At 42.4% G+C, this 16,722-nt stretch overlaps 1 protein-coding gene across 1 annotated transcript; it reads right to left on the bottom strand.

Annotated features, from left to right (window-relative positions):
* Nucleotides 1–1,632: 1,632 nt before the first annotated feature.
* On the bottom strand, nucleotides 1,633–14,423 carry LOC139215173 (cell division control protein 42 homolog). The gene is made up of 6 exons (XM_070846049.1): nucleotides 14,359–14,423; nucleotides 11,076–11,180; nucleotides 3,710–3,782; nucleotides 3,485–3,594; nucleotides 2,670–2,867; nucleotides 1,633–1,774 (listed from the first exon to the last, which is right to left on the bottom strand). Exons 2-6 carry the CDS (start codon nucleotides 11,178–11,180, stop codon nucleotides 1,685–1,687), a joined length of 576 nt encoding a protein of 191 aa, XP_070702150.1. The 5' UTR covers nucleotides 14,359–14,423; the 3' UTR covers nucleotides 1,633–1,684.
* Nucleotides 14,424–16,722: the final 2,299 nt, after the last annotated feature.

Genomic DNA, 16,722 nt, shown 5'->3' with positions numbered 1-16,722 from the left:
GTTGGTGCTGCGGGAACATTAAGGCGGTTTTGTGGCTAATCATTGGGCTTCATTACCGCCGGCGTCCATCTCACATCAGCGGAAGATCGTCCACATTTTTCACGTTTACGCCGCAAATGAAAACAAAAAACAAAAATCGTCTGCGCCGAGACTTCAAACTGTTAATACTTTATTTCCTGCGGTGGACTGCACAGACGAGGCCGTGATGACAATTTGCAGATTACTTCAGGTTTTTCATGTTGCCAGATTAGGTCGAGGTCAAGTGAGTAACTTCGACCATCGCTGTAAGTAAGAGTGTTGGCATTATTATCCTCATTAACTACTGTGCTCACGTGTGTGTACTACCTCTTAGAGCTCAGTAAAGCTCTACTGGAACTAATTTTCAGTTCTACTCCATTTATCTACTGACATGGATGAAGTCGGGTTACAGTCACCACTTTTTTTTTTTGTTTTAAGCAGCAACACACAACAGAGTGAACGAGAAAACGAGTGCTGAGCCCCCGATGGTCCGCTGAGCTGCGGGGAATGTTGCTCACTAACTGGGTCACGTTTTAATGTCTGTCTCTTTAAATTAAACGCAGCGTTATTTTTGCTCGAGGAATGTGTGTGTGTTTTTTTTTCCCTCCACCCGCTCCTCTTCTCGTTGTTTTAATCAGATCAGTGGATGGTAACAAATATCATTAATGTTGTTTTTTTTTTTTAACTAGACTACAAGGCTTTAATTTCCAAATGCAACTGGCTGAAAGAAAGATTTCAATGATTCTGCTTCTGGAGAGATTTCCTCTATATTAATGCAAAGACACATTTTAAATCAGTTATAAGTGCGACGACGTAACTGTCGGCTCACTTTAGAAGGTTTTTCCGAGATCTTAGTCCTGTTGATTTGACGTAGGTGTGATTGGAGTGAAAATGTTCCTGACGAGAGACCTAAATCCACTAAAGGTTGTAGTTTTAGAAAAATACTGAGCAGCATCTTTCAGTGTCTCTCCAGAGGAAAACCTGTATGGCCACTTTCAAACTCATCAGGACCTGGAAACCAGTTTAGTTCTACAAATATTATGTTTCCATCGCTGTAAAAACCTACATGGGAATGCCCGAAGTAAGAAAAGACAAAATATCACAACAATTGTTTTTAGTTTGGCTGCGGTGGAAAAGAAAGAAGCTGACAGAAACAGTTTGGAATGCACCCCGTCGCTGTAGTGCCCTTTCTTCTCTACAGAACGGCAGTTTCACGATAGATTTGCGAGAAATAGAACACAGCAGCAGGATCTAAAATTCTTAAAGTTTAAGACTTGTAATTTGTGTAGAGATCTTTAGAGAAATGTCATCGTGTTGAGAGGGTGGTTGCCAGTTTCAGCAGGAACCGTGACTCCATCCACCGTTTGTATCTTTAAGGCGCCTGAGGTTCAAACCTCTCTACTGCTCAACCTGCCTCCTCCTGTAGTTAACCCCCCCGTTTCCTGCTCGGTGAGGCGTGTTGTTTGCATGTGTTAGTCATATTATAGCAACACGTCTCTATGGCGAAATTAAAGCCTGTCGAGAGCCCGTCACCTCCAACACCACACCCACGTTAAGTCACTACGGCTGAAGGCACTGTTTAAACATGTGTCTACCTCGTCCACCTTCATCCGCCCCCCTCCCCTCCTCGATCCACCTCCACCTCCTCGTCCTCCTCTTGTGGCGTCTATAGCAGGACGCACCGCTTTTTGGGTTTGTTGTCTGGAGGCTCCAGAGCTGCCAGGATGGCCTCATCGAACACGTTCTTCAGTCCCCTCTGAGAAAGACACGGAAACACTGATGAGATACATGTCCATCTTATCAGCTCCCTTTGTTCATAAAAAAGTGGAAAATACCCGGCAGATGTATTTGCACCCGTGTGTAGACACCAAGTGTTTATCCTCCCCAAGAAAAAAGCCTTTAATATCTAGAGTTTATGTAAATTGTTTTCATTTAGACATGATTTCAGTGACTTGGATTTAAGAAATATATCATAAAATGTTGTTAGTTTATTTAGTTTTCATAACATGCCTCTAGTTTAAGTACCTTTGTTGCCTAAACATAACCAAGCTGCGACTGAAAAACGTGGTTTCCCACATGGCTCGAACCCCAGTATCCTGCGTTTGATGTATAAAAAAAAAAAAAAGTCCTCCCCAAAACCCAAAGAAGTTTCATTCACTCCAGTGAAACACAGCAAATCCTCACGTTGGAGAAGCTGAAACATCCAAATGTTTGGTGTTTTAAAATCAAAAACAAAAATCTAAAACTAATCAATCAATCACTATTTATTGGAAAACTTCTAATGTTAAATGTTTCCTTATTCATTCTTTAACAAACGTCCTGTCTGCAGTCTTCTGTTTGAGCAGCAAGTCACTCCTCACACATCCCCGGCTCCTTAAGACTGACTAAGGCAAAAAATCTGGATCATTTCCTGTTTTCCCCACATTGTGCAAAGGAAATATGCAATCAGCAAAGACATAATCGATCAATCACTGTGCACAGTCAGGCAGGTCCGGACGCGTCTCCTCTTGTGATGTTGCAACACGACAAAAACACGACTTATCTGAGCTTCTCTTCCTGGAAGGTTCTTTTTATTTCACCAATTCTAGAAACTTCATGTGACAAGACATGAACCTCTAAGACCGCTCCTCCCTGTCAGACATCAGACGTACCTGAGTAAGAGCTGAACACTCCACATATTTGACGGCCTTGAGCTCACGGCCCAGCTTCTCTCCGCTCTCGCAGGTCAGGGCTCGCTGTTTGTTTTTGGCCAGTTTCTCCAGAGTGTTGCTGTCGTCTCTCAGATCCACCTGAGTCCCGACCAGCAGGAAGGGCGTCCGCGGGCAGTGGTGTGTGATCTCCGGCACCCACTGTGAGGAGACGAGGTCGGAGAGGAGTGAGACACGCAGGACTAAAACTGTTGTTGGAGTGTGAACCAGAGTTATCAGCCCAATACAACACACCAATACAAGACCAGAAAAACACACCAAAGGAACCTCGATATTTCCATTACAGCTGGGCAGTAAACAGATTTTATTAATACATTTGATTTACGGTTTAATTTACGATGTTTCACACTGAATCACTTCAACTTAGATCATTACAGTAGGAGTTCTCTGAGCTCCTGTAGCTCATACACAAGACAAACTCCTGAGAGATCTCTTCAGATGGATTAAATATCAGTATGGCAACATGTGCTATTACAAGTGAGTAGTTAGTGAGCGGTCTTATTGGATTAAAATTACATCTGGATTCAGATATTCAGCTGTGTGTTCTATGTATGCTTCCACATTTAGTTTGAGGATCAGACAATCCTGCAATCCCGTATCGAGATGGTCCCGTTATCTAGCATGAAGCCCAGTGCTTCTTTCTGAACGATGCAAATCAAACACATCATCTTATTTAGTCTGTTGTGTTTAAAACCGCGATGCAAACTGACCTGAACCCCAGACTGGAAAAGACGAACGCACTAAACGTCTAAACTCACCTTCTCTCTGACATTCTCAAAAGAGGAAGGCGACACGACGGAGAAACAGACGAGGAAGACGTCTGTCTGAGGGTAGCTGAGGGGCCGCAGCCTGTCGTAGTCCTCCTGACCTGCAGGGGGAGACACACAAACACTCACATCAGACAACAAACACCAGCAGGTAAAATACAGCCAAGACAAACCCCCCACAGGATCTTAGAAACTACTCGCAGACTCCATTTTTACCTGCAGTGTCAAACAGACCCAGAGTGTACGGCTCCCCGCCGATCATCACCGTCACTGCATAGTTATCGAAAACCTGCGGGGGGACAGAGGGTGAGGGGTGAGAGGAGAGGGTGAGGTCGGAAGGTGAAAATCGGGAAGTAATAATGTAAAAAAAGACATATGATCTCAGACATCCTTCAAAACAAAACAGGAAGTTATCTTTACGAGGCTCGTGAGCGTCCTATGACAGACACGCACACACAAAATGTTATGTACTTCACCCGTACGGACCCACAATCCCTTGCTCACAATCTAAACCTAATTCTGCAACCAGATGGCCACTTTGAAGAAGTGAGGACCAGACAAAAATGTCTTCATTCACCAAAAATGTCCTCTCGGTCTGAGTCACAGAGGTCCTGATAGAAATTACACACAGCAAAGGCTTTCACATCATCACTGCAGCCTCGACGGCAGCTTCAGGGAGACGTTAGTTTGTTCATGTCCGCTCCAACAGAGTACACAGCTCTTTGGACAGACAGCCAAACTGGAGCATTTCAACTAGTTTCCATACAAAGTGAGAGTTTTATTGCACAAAATTAGCAAGTTGGGCTCCTGAGGCCAAACCTTTAGCCACATTTTCCTTTTTTGTCCCTCCACCCTGCACATGTCAAAGGTGGACATGAAGTATTGAAGCTGGTTTTAAATGTCTCCAACAACACATATACATCTTTTATTAGCTATTAAATGAACAGTTAACTGCCTGAAACTGCTGGGAACCATGTTGCCTTCTTTGTACACTGTTGTACTGCATGTGGTGACCATTGACAAGCACATTTTAAGATAAAATAAGAGAGACTTAATTTCTCCGACACCGGGGAAATTCACCTGTTACAGCAGCAGAGAGACAAGAGACAGAAGCAGTGCAAAAACAAGGGATATAATGACTATAAAAATACAAAAATATAAGAAAAAATATAGAATATATACATGTGTGTGTTACACAGGAGGTGTATATTGACTGCTGGCTGAAGACCTTTAACAAACCGACTCTGAAAGAACTGAAAACTTGGTTTTAAATCTGAAGGTTTTGTGTTTGACATTAAACATCTGGGCAAAGATCACAGTTTAGAACATAGTAGATTATTATTTTGGCCTTTGTTGGACAGTGAGAGAGGAAACAGGTGAGAGAGAGGGGAAGACATGCAGCAAAGGGCCGCAGGCTGGAATCGAACCTGGGCTTCTGACTTAAGCCTTAATGGTAGGCGCTCCACCACGTGAGCCACCGGGGCTCCTCCAATGGAGAGAAGAAGTTTAACAAGGAACCCGATAATCAGACTGAGTCACTTTATTTGAAGACTCTGTTCAAGTTCGACGATTTCTAGTCCACACAAATGCTGCAGCGGCGGTTGCTTGGACAGTGAATTTGCCGAATCTGCGCCTGGTAGACGAGTCTGTAAAGCCAATGAAATCATGCAAAAGAAACGGCTGAATTCCTGCACGCTGCCTGAAAGAAACATAAACGCTGCGGTCGTCCATCATTGTCAGGCTGCGTTATTCCTGCACATCAACTTGGAACAAATTACAGTCGTGTTGATCCCCCGTTGGCATGTTTGTGACCATTTTTCCAGTTAATACTTTCCTGGCTCTGGCACGAGAACATGACGCATTGTCTTGATCCCGCCAACACAGTTCTGATTATATGGTCAATTATTTCACCAACTGTGGGAAACAACAGTTAATGAGCACAACATCAGACCAACTCTGTGAGCAAATCAGAGGCGTGGGCGGTTACTCAAGAGGTCTGGAAACAGGACACTTCATCAGGACTGCGTAGGTGTCACATCTTACTGACAGCTGCATCTCACACAGTCATTCATATATTGGTACGTCATATATTGTACTTTGAAATAACCCTTTTCCTGCCTTCATGAGAGCAGAAACCGTGTAAAACAACAGCATTACTGTTAGAGTTAAGCATTTTCATGTACGGCCGCATCACTTAAAGTAAGATATATGACTAATAAAATGTCCTAAAACCATTTGAAGTCCTCCTACGTGACAGATTAGCCAGGCTGTGTTAAAACAGATGGAAACAAGCCGTGTGCTCTCAGTACAGGGAGGATTGTTTTGCTGCTGTTGAGGTGAACAGACCCTCCGTCGGCCCGTCTGTCTCCGTTCACTCCTCCCTCCTGTTTCATCACGCTCGTGCCTTCAGGCTGCTGCCGTGTAGAGAAGCAGAACGGTCCCAACATGCCTGCTAACCTCGGCTCTGTGAGCGCGGAAGCGAGCTGAAGCAGGACGTGTTTTATAGTCGCTGTGCCTGCTCGAATAAACAGCAAGTCGACCCGCTGTGCCCTACAGACACTGTTTGGTTTTAATGAAGCTCCGTATGCACAGGCAGGTTCCACATAAGGAGCATGTAGCCTGTAGCAGGGGAAGCTACACCGAGTATTACAATCATGGATTCAAGCTGGGTTTACTCCTGCATCTGTTTAGTCTTTATTTAAACAGGCAGGCTCACAGCAGGTGACTGGAAACGCTTGTTGATTGTTATGTCCCGTCTGTGTGCACGTCTGGGGCTGTATTTCTATGCCAAAGCACGTCTGTGTATCAGACGTTCAATCATCAAAAACAGGCTGCAAATCTGTGTTTATTTTGTTGGTAAAAATGTGAACCGATGAACCATTTCCATCCACAGCTTAAGAGAAAAAGACAGCGACTAAAAACAAAAACTATGGCTGAGTGCGACACGTTTTTAAACAGCTTTAACCACGGTAACTGTACAACACAAAGAGCAGCCTCAAAATACACACAAAAGTTCAGATTTCACTGACAAAAAAAAGACAAAAAAGTCAAAAGGAACTAAATTTGACACTAAAATGAGAGAAGACTAAATCTAATTTGATCAAAATGACACTGTAACATCTAGTCTTTCATGTAGTCCCTGATTTAAAACATAATTTGAACTGTTTTAGACAGTTTTATTTAGGGAAAGTGCTTTTACAGAAACATTTGTCGAAAAACGGGTTCATATTTCTTCATGAGTAAAGAATTATTATTGAAAAAAGAACAAACTCAGATATCAGCACTGATGAGTCAAAACAACATCTCATCTTTTGCATCATGCCTTTTATTTATTTTGACCATCTCTGTTGTACAGGAAGTGACCTCGACTCTGCTGAAGCTCCTGAGAAAAAGGTTTTAAATTAAATTAAATATTTGTGACTAAAAGTATTTTAAACTCTCTTTTAAACAAGTTTTAAATTTGTCCCTCTGTGTAACTTAAAACAAACCATAATCTACACAATTAGATAGTTAACCCATAGTTAATATCATTTCTACTATTGAACTATAATTCTGACTTATAGTGGTGGTAGTGATAGTACAGCGCACACACACACACACACACACACACACACACACACACACACACACACACACACACACACACACACACACACACACACACACACACACACACACACACACACACACACACACACACACACACACACACACACACACACACACACACACACACACACACACACACACTTCAAGTTGAGACAGAAACACTGTGTGATACGTTGAGGCACGGTGGAGGGGTGAGACACACACAGACTGAAATACTTCAATAAAATACAAAGTACACACACATGCTCATTGTTCACACACACACGTGCGTGCACGCACACACACACACACACACGCACACACACACACACACACCAAAGCATATGCAGGTTTGTGATGATAATGTGTTTGGACAGAGCTCAGTCTGCAGAAGCTGCTAGAAACAGTTTGAACAGTGGAAAAGAGCTGCAGCTACAGGGACCAGTGAGTGCTGGTGTTATTTAGTATTACAGCAGCGTCACCATCCTCTCTGACTGATTATACACTGAGCTCATACTGCATTTGGACTTTACACAGTACCAAACCTCAGCTTGCAATGAAGCGCCTAACAAAGACACCCCAGATAAAATGTTTCAGACGTGACGTTAAATTCTAGATAAAGGAGACGTGTTTCTGAGGGATTACTTCCTGGAGGAGACTTCCTCTCTCCTGATTTCTCATTGTGGTTCTGGTTGTCAGCTGACTGACAGGAAGCAGCTCAACAAGACGGGCCGCTGATGTGAAAATGTTAAAACCAAACTGTGTGTTGAATGGGAGTGTTCAAACACATCAGCTGGAGTTAAACACCAATATTAACATTTAAAAGTTTCCCCCTTGGTTATTCCATCTCTAAAGGCCTTTACATAACAAGCACGTTTTCACTTCCGGCAACGTCACATTGAAAACATTCAACATGGCGGACTGCTCGCTCGTGTTTGTTTTACAGAGCGGCGTTGTGTACGATAACAGAGACACGACACACACAGTGATTTAAAGTGCAACACGTGGAGAGGAACAGACAATGAGCTCCAACAGTTTGTGAGACGTCTTTGCTTCCCTTCATCCTTGTTGTTACGTTACGTTGCAGTAGTTCGCACAAAGCTAGAGGCTTTCCGAGTCTCCGGCTGCAGCACTTTCTTGGTTTTGGTTTCTTTGTTGTTTTACAGCCGTACAGGAGATCACTGCTCCGTCTGTGACGGAAACGTAATGTACTTTGCTGTTTTTAAGCGCTGTGAAGATGATTTACTAAATGATTTAGGGATGAACTCTCTCTCTCTCTCACTGAGGAGCCATTTTTTCTGACTGTAATAACGTATCATAATTTATAAGTAGTCAGGCGGTCTAGATTCACCTCAGAATTACTACTTCACTTGATATATCAGGGGTGCACAATAATGGATCTATTGTGATTATTGGTTTCAATGGTTTGAGATCAAACTAGAGTGTTTGGCATGTGATAATACTGACAGGACCAAACTGTTCAGGAGCCTGGATGAGGGGAAAGTATGTAATCATTATTATTATGGATGCATAACAAAATATCTTATCTCCTGATCGGATTGGGATAAAAATCCTGCTAATGTATTTATTATTTATTGGTGAAACCCTCAACTTCCAGTACAACTTTATTCCAAATCTAACTTTTTATTATATTTATATTTATATAACTCAATATGAGGACATAATGACTGTAGAAACTAGTTTACCATCAGTCAGATGCTTCATTCAATAGATCAGATTCCATTATAAAGACGCTAAACACAACTCGTATCATATTTTATCCAGTCTCCACCATAGTAGCTGGTCTGATCTGTACATAAGTAGAAAGAAATATCTGTGACAGTGCTGACATATTCATACTGAATGGTTAGAAATGATGGGGGGTGGGGGGGTGGCGTGAGAGACAGACAGTCAGACAGGAAGAGGAAGATAAAGTTGAGTCAGCACTGTTGGTTCTGCAATGCTCTGATCAAACTGTGCTGACGACTGACACAGAGAGAGAGAGAGAGAGAGAGAGAGAGACAGGGAGAGACAGGGAGAGAGAGAGAGAGAGAGAGACAGACAGAGAGAGACAGGGAGAGAGAGAGAGAGAGAGAGAGACAGGGAGATGGGGTACAGATAGAAAACAGTAGAGAATTACTCATCAAATTGCAGTCAGCAGTCTGTGAAGCTGCCCGTCAATCGGGGATATTTAAGATATTTCTAGCAGGACGGTCCGGCCTGTCAACAGACAGTCAGCTGTTTTCTGGCTGCCACAAACCAAAAAGCCAGAGTTTGCGGGATCTGTCGAGCTGAGGCGACGGTCTGGACCTGATTTTATATGAGACTGCAGAGCCTGTGAGGCCACTACCTCACCGTGCTGCTTCAGCATGAGACAACACTTCTGGATAGTGTAAAAATCTGACAGGAAATACGGAGAATCTCTAATATTTTAAACTTGCCGGTACATGAAACTAAGCAACCGCACCATTATACAGCATATCTACGGTTCCATAAACGCAGATATTTCCACAACAACAACAACAACAACACAGGCTGGGTGAGTGTGTTATTCCCACTGGGTCCACCCTTAGTCCAGACAACAAATTAAACTTAGCAGGGGAAAACTGCAGTGGTGTAAACTCGCCGTCTCAGGTTTGGAAGTGGACGTAGCTGCCTTAAACCTGCGTTCTTTCTTAGCGGCTCCCAACAGAAGTCTGATTGTATGAAAGTCTATGAGAAAATGAGCCCATTTATCACTTCATTAATTATCTCTGTAAACATTTTCCTAATGAGTTTATGGTCTCAGTCGCTAGTTTACAGTCTCCTTCAACACAGCAGGATGTTCACTTCGTTAATTATGGTCCCATTTAGAGGAAAACAGATGATAAAGTAGGACGCCAATCAGAGGCGGCACATCTGCCACAAAAATCTAAATAAGAACGGCTCTAAAACCAAATTGCCGATTTTGAAAATGCTTAACTTGTGGCTCCAAAATGGCAGTCAATAAACCAATAGGTGACATCCCGGTGGCTACATCCCCTTCTTTCATACAGTCTATGCCTGCAACTCAAGTTGCCCGTGGTTGGTTTTAGAGCCTAGAGACACGTCACCTGTTTCAACAGCCAATCAGCTCGTAGCAAAGTCAGCAGGTCAAGTCAGCAAACTGTCAGCTGCTTGAAATGGCAGACGGAGGAAAGAGCGGATCGCCTCATCAATACCGTTCTGTATGTATCGGTCTGCATCTGTATGACAAAAGCCTTCACATTTACTCAAATAAGATAAACAACCTGCCTCCTTTTGTCACGTCTGCTTCTTTTCATCAATACTACAGACTCACCTGCTGTCAGTAACTCTTTCCAACAACTCACTGTCTCATCTGAGTCACATCAAAGAAACAGTTTGACATGCTGGGAAATTATTTTCATATTAACCGCTGAGCTTTAGACGTGCTGGAAGGTGGATTTTGTTACCTTTAGACAGAGCCAGGCTAGCCGTTTCCCCATTTCCAGTCTTCATATTAAGCTACGCTAAGCAGTCTCTGGCTGTAGCCTCGTAATTAGCATATAGACATGGCAGTGGGAGCACTCAGCCTTCTCATTCAGTTTTTTTCTTATTTACAGTAGTTAAAAACTCAAGCAAGGAGATAAACAAACAGGTTGTAAGCAAGTGAACATTGAACCAGATTATCTAAACCATTTTATAATAATCCCTCATGATTATTGAGAGGTAAACTATGTGCACACTGTAAATACAGCGGGGTCTGTATGGTGACTGATTTCTCCTTTGATTTACTGTAAAGGCCTTGTTAGTTTTGGTGACAGATCACTGCTCATGTACACGACACAGTCCTTTTCATGCCCGTCTCCAGACAAGTATCACTTCCTGTGTGAGCTACAGGGCCACCGAGTGTGTAAAGCAGTAAAACCTTGCAGCTGCATGTCTGCAGAATGTCACTAAATAAAGTAAACAAGGTACTAAATAAAAAAGCTTTTGGGTTAGCACAGTTACTCACCGTGGGGACGTATTCAGAGGGAAACTTGTTGGTGGTGTAGGAGATGAGCAGACATGTCTTTCCTACGGCACCATCACCCACCACCACACACTTTATAGTCTGCATCTGAGGAGGAGGAGGAAGGAAGGATATGAAGGACAGGAAAAAGGTTGACATGCACTTCAACAATACCATTTTTTGTCAGTGTAAAATGTATCTGTATGTAACTGAATGATACAGCCGCACAAATCCGAAGAGATGCATAGTTTTTCAGCACATCTGGACAAATTTAATATTTTTTTAGACATTTACTGAGACTAAAGGAGCAAAATGCTACAGACAGCAGCCGTGCCGGCTAGCGTCACTTGATGAGCCCTGCTGCACGCTGAGGAAGAAGTCGAGGTGCAGTAGCCAGGATGTGTTGATCCAGGGAGCGAATGTGATAAAAATGCTGAGAGTTGACATATGTGGCTGCTGGGGAATAAGCCACTGACACATCCCGACACATCAACACGGAGCTGTGTGATGTGACATGTCTACAGTGTGACGATGGAAAAACCTCTGTTGTTTCACATCATGCTCCATCCTTTTGCAAATCTTTACAGCCGCATCTTTTTATCAGTTGGACGGCGACAAAGCGAGGAGCTCGTCCCTAAAACAGGGGCTGCTTCTGTCACATGGACTGTTTTGTGTTTTATTTTCTACACATTATTATTTAATATTTTGTTACATGTCTGATTGAAAATTAGCACAAAGGCTCTAAATAAATAAAAATCAAGTATGAGTAAGAACCTTTTATTTGTTAAGTATATGATTCACCATGTAAGACATAATAACTGTTTTCATTTTAAATGACCCATGAGATTTTGGTTACTAGAAAAATAATGACATTAATTCATAACAACCATTAACAATTACAGTTAATGCTGCCATTGAAACTGAATCATCATCAGATTATTACATAATTGTGCCTCTGACAGCTAATCAAACTGCAGAATCTTTTTTATGAGTACCAGTCTTTTTAATTTTTGCTTTTAATGAGTGTAAGATGTATCCGGGGCTGCACAGTTTCTCTGTTCCCTTTCACAGACATGAAAGTAGAACTGAAATGATCCCTGAATAAATCAACAGCCGGTTAAAGGAAATGATTTGACAAATAATAATAATAATAATAATAATCAATTAATCAATTTAGGCATAGTTTAAGCAAACAAGTGAATGCTTTTTTCAGATAAACTTATAATGAAGAGCACAGATCAGGTTAGTAAATGGCTTTATCTGCCTGACTAGCTGTAGCCTCCAGACTGAGAGGGGAAAAAATCTGCTGCATGTAAACAACCTGCAGCCTTCAGCCGGTGTGTGTCAGGTGGCAGGTTCACCGGGATGCCATGAGCAACAGTTAGCAGAAACAGTGGTAGCTGTGTAAGGCATTGTTTACTACACGCTGGCTGGAGATCCTGTGACCACCCAGACGCTGAGCAGCTCACATACCCAGGCTGGCGCTTAATTATGGGGGGACAATAGTAAAGCGGTATGGGCTGCTACTTCATCACTGGCTCTTTGTTTGGGCCTTTTGGCAGTGGCAGCACTCAGATGAACTCTGATGAGTCAGGGACAAGTTAACTGGTCATCTGCAGAGATGGTGACACCAATAACGTCTCCATAATTTAGTCCTCGGAGATATTTCACGCACACATGCAGACAGCCCTGCAGAATGCAGCGATTAGTGGCAAACATGCGCTTTGAATGAGCTATTGTTCCTCAAACACACCGTTATCTTGCTACATCTGCAAGTTGATCCTGTTTTGCAGTACACAGCTTTTGGAGATGCAGCAGCTGCTTGCTTTCAGTACAGGCCCAGTTTTACTTTGGTTAACAAAATACTTTTTAACTGGGTTTTTTTTCTCCAATCAACTCACAAGATCAACAGAGGTGATCATTCTTCTTTTCTGAATGAATCCATTTACTGATTTAGCTAAAAAAATATAAAGATATCCTTGGCAGCTATGTATTGTACCCCCAGTATTCTAATTCAGATATATACACATGTAGATATACTTTTTAATTACCCCATTAAAAGCTTTTTGAGGTGAACTGATCTGACATGACTATGTGGGGATGCATGTGTACGTATTGGCATGAATGTATGACATAACATGCACTTTTTACTATGACCTGAAAACTGGAGAAACTGATTAGCAGATTGATCGTTTCAGCTGTAATGTAATATGTGTATTTGCACACTTCTCCTGTAAGACATGAACATTTACAAGCTGTGAAACCAAATTCCCCTCATGGGAAAAGACCGTGTATCTAAATGACAGTAGATATTCAGTTTACAGTGATATAAAACCATTTGAGAGGGTGTAACCAGAACAATTGATTATCAAAGCAAGGTAGATTCATTTTCTGTCAATCAACTACTTATTAGTTCTAGAAAATTAAAGTTAATCTGCACAAAGTCTAGTAAAAGCAAACATTTGGCAGTTTTATTTTCTATATAATAATGAAACAAACATAAAATCAATGATCAAAATTGGCAAAAATCAGTTGTTTGTAAGGTCCTGCCTATAGGGAACCAAATAAATGCCGTTTTCCTTCAGTATTGACATCAAATAAGAGAATTAACAGCCCGTCAACCATCCTCAGGTTTATTTCCTCTGACTTTTTCAGCTATAAATGATGTGATATCCGTCCAATTTCAGTCACTTCCGCATAGAAAACTGCGGCAAAAGCTTACAAAAACTAAACTATCTTCTTTAAGGCAGGCCAGCCCGCTTGGCAGCTTGTCTCTACAGAGTTTCGTATATCAAGTACAATGTTTGTATCTAGTATTTTGCATTTATTTAAAATAAAAATGGCTGAAAGTTGGAAAGTTTCCTCCTGCGGTGCTAGCCTCCGTTAGCCAAGTCGGGTCGGCGGCTAACCTGAAGTTACATCCGCCAGACCCCCACCCACAACAAAAAGTCCTGAATTAAACCAGCTTAAAGAGAATACAACGACAAAATAACACTTTTTTTTAAAGATTACAGGTAAACTGCCTCGTGGAAACTCAATTATAAAAAGCCCCTGGTTGCCCAACAAAACCGCACCGGTAACTTTGAGCACAGATTTAGCTAGCAGCGTTAGCTAAAGGAAACCGTTTGTTTTGACAGCTGCCGGTTAGCAGGGTTAGCCGTTAGCCGGCTAACAGTCACAGCCTAGACAATGAAAGGAGTCCCGCTGCAGTACTTTGCCGTTTCTGTGCTGATATTTCGGTGTTTATCGCCAGTAAAGCTCAGTTAAAGACAGTGACAGCTGATACCTTCTCCGCTCGGAGCCGCCGGAGTCCTGGCTGTGCTGCGCTGCGTTCACGAGCTCCCGTAAACTCCGGTTTGTCCCAGGGCGGAAGTCGTAAATAAGTCGTGGTGTGTTCACGTCCCACTCGATTTAATGTTGTTAATACACGAAATGAGTTAGTGTGATTTCAACAGCAGCAATTTCACCTTATGAATGAATCTGATGAAAAATCTAATACAAAAATATCAGATTACATTTTTTTATAACTATCCCCGCTGATAGTTTCTTCTTTTTGTCGTCATTGCTGTAGACTATTTGCTTTTAGTCATTTATCTCATTTAAAAAAAATATATTACATCGTTTTGGTGAATTTATGTGTGGAAGAAAATAAATCAAATCCCTCACTTTTGAACAAAATCAATAAACGTGACCCTGTGGCATTGAGTTGAGTTAATATAAGAAAGTGCTACATGTTTGAAATATTTCAAATATATATACGTGCATTTATTTGGCCAACCCCATCTATATCAGCAAGGTTAGACAGAAAAAAAGTTCTGCAATTACATGATCACACCTGAGCAAGTTCCAAAAGTGGCCTTGTGCACCGAGCCAGCTCCACACAGACAAGATTTCAAGCTACTTCAAGCAGTCCCTGAAGGCAGCATCAGGGCTGGTCAGCTCAGCAGCAACTGTGGGCCCATTTAACATGTAAAGCCTCAGGTCCGAGGACCCCAAGGTGTCCTGGAGGTGGTTTCAGGGGTTTAATGGGTTTAATTTCACTCTTATTTCATTGACTAGAAGTAGAAGAGTTTAACTTCTACTGACATTAAAAAACACCTTTTGTTCATAATTAACTTACGATAGCAAACACACACAAAAACTGGCATTTAATGTATTTCCACCTTCTAGTATCTACAGGGGACGACAGACTGAACGGTGATCCAGTTTCTCAGTGACCAGCAGGTGGAGATGAAGTACACACTGTTGGTGTTTTTGGGGTTACTGCATTGCTTACAGTGCAAACCATTTTAGATGCTTTAGCACAACCCAAGGGTAGTGACACGGCATTTGTTGGCTATTAGCACCGTCATTACCCAGTTTCCTCAGGAATCACTGTAGATTTGTGTTAAACTGTTGGAATATTTGCACAGAGGTCTTATCCTCTTTACGTTTGTGCCACATATGCATCACCTCCAGACAATACACACAAAGCTTTGGTGTCTTCCATGACACATCCATGAATTTCAGTCCAGGCTGAACAGGTGGACAATGTGAGATAAAAAAAATTGGTTTCCCTGCTGCACATTCCTGTGTGTGTGGACGTCAAACGGATGCTGGATGACCGGAGGAGACGCTGTGCTTTCGTGCGAGTTCACGTTTGTTCCTTTTTAAACAGCGTGGACATCTGGCATCTGACATAACTCATCACACCTTTGCTTTACAAAACACACATTGTATAATAGAGGATGACCGTGGGAGCTGGGTTTAGACGCACAGTGTCGCCTGTACATTTCCCACAATCCACTCCTGTACCAGGGGGAAGATTTTGGATCAGTGCTCCAGAGCTGTGGACTTTGAGTCCACAGTCGGTTGGTATGTTTTGGCCAGGCTGGCTGGCTGGCTGGCTGGCTGGCTGGCTGGCTGGCTGTGCCTTATCAGCGTTATTAATTATTCACTGGTTTCAACACTGATACAGCTGATAGATTTTATGTCTGGATAGGATCTAAACATAGCGTCTGGATGTTGTAGGTGATAAAAAATCGATAGAACATCTCATCTTTGATGGTTTATTCAGGCTAAACAAAAAAAAAAAGAGGTGAGCACCAACAGACAGAGAACTCATCAAGAAGAAATCAGTGGAAAGATCGGAGAGAAAATGATGAAGACCTTCTGCATTCTGTCTTTAACAGGGATGGAAGTGTTTGTTTTGGCCGGCTGTAGTGTGCTGTAAGCGGAGGGGAGCTCGCTGAGGGAAAGGCCAGTCGACCTTCAGTGGCAACGCAGCAGAAAATGAGATAATTACAATGCAAGGCACTTCTCCATTAGCCTTTCCCTCCGGATGGCTTCTCGCTTTCTCTCACTCCACAAGCATTTCATCGCTCTTTGATCTCTCCTCACTGCTCTTTTTTCTTCCTCCTCTCTTTGTTGCTGCCCCCTGGTTTCTATCTCCTCCCTCACACCCTCTTCATCTCTCCCCTCTCTCTCCTGCTCTGTGTGTGTGTGTGTGTGTGTGTGTGTCGCTCACCCGTAACTAACCGGGAGGATGGATGTCAAGGACGTTGTGCTGCTTGTCTCCCAAAGATAATCCCATTAAACTAAGGAATTTAATTATAGATTATCTCACACTCTCACTCACACACTCTCACACACACACAAATCCACGTCTAAC

The sequence above is a fragment of the Pempheris klunzingeri genome, chromosome 16 (assembly GCF_042242105.1).
Source record: "Pempheris klunzingeri isolate RE-2024b chromosome 16, fPemKlu1.hap1, whole genome shotgun sequence".
NCBI classification, from domain to species: domain Eukaryota; kingdom Metazoa; phylum Chordata; class Actinopteri; order Acropomatiformes; family Pempheridae; genus Pempheris; species Pempheris klunzingeri.
This window is presented reverse-complemented; position numbering and strand designations above follow the sequence as displayed.

Bases quoted from the DNA above. Each gene is read 5' to 3' on its own strand.
- LOC139215173 (XM_070846049.1), bottom strand. From the start codon at position 11,180: ATGCAGACTATAAAGTGTGTGGTGGTGGGTGATGGTGCCGTAGGAAAG. The intron at 3,783-11,075 runs GTGAGTAACTGT...GTCCCCCCGCAG, and splicing joins CCTCTGAATACGTCCCCACG to GTTTTCGATAACTATGCAGT. The intron at 3,595-3,709 runs GTAAAAATGGAG...CTCCCCCTGCAG, and splicing joins GGGTCTGTTTGACACTGCAG to GTCAGGAGGACTACGACAGG.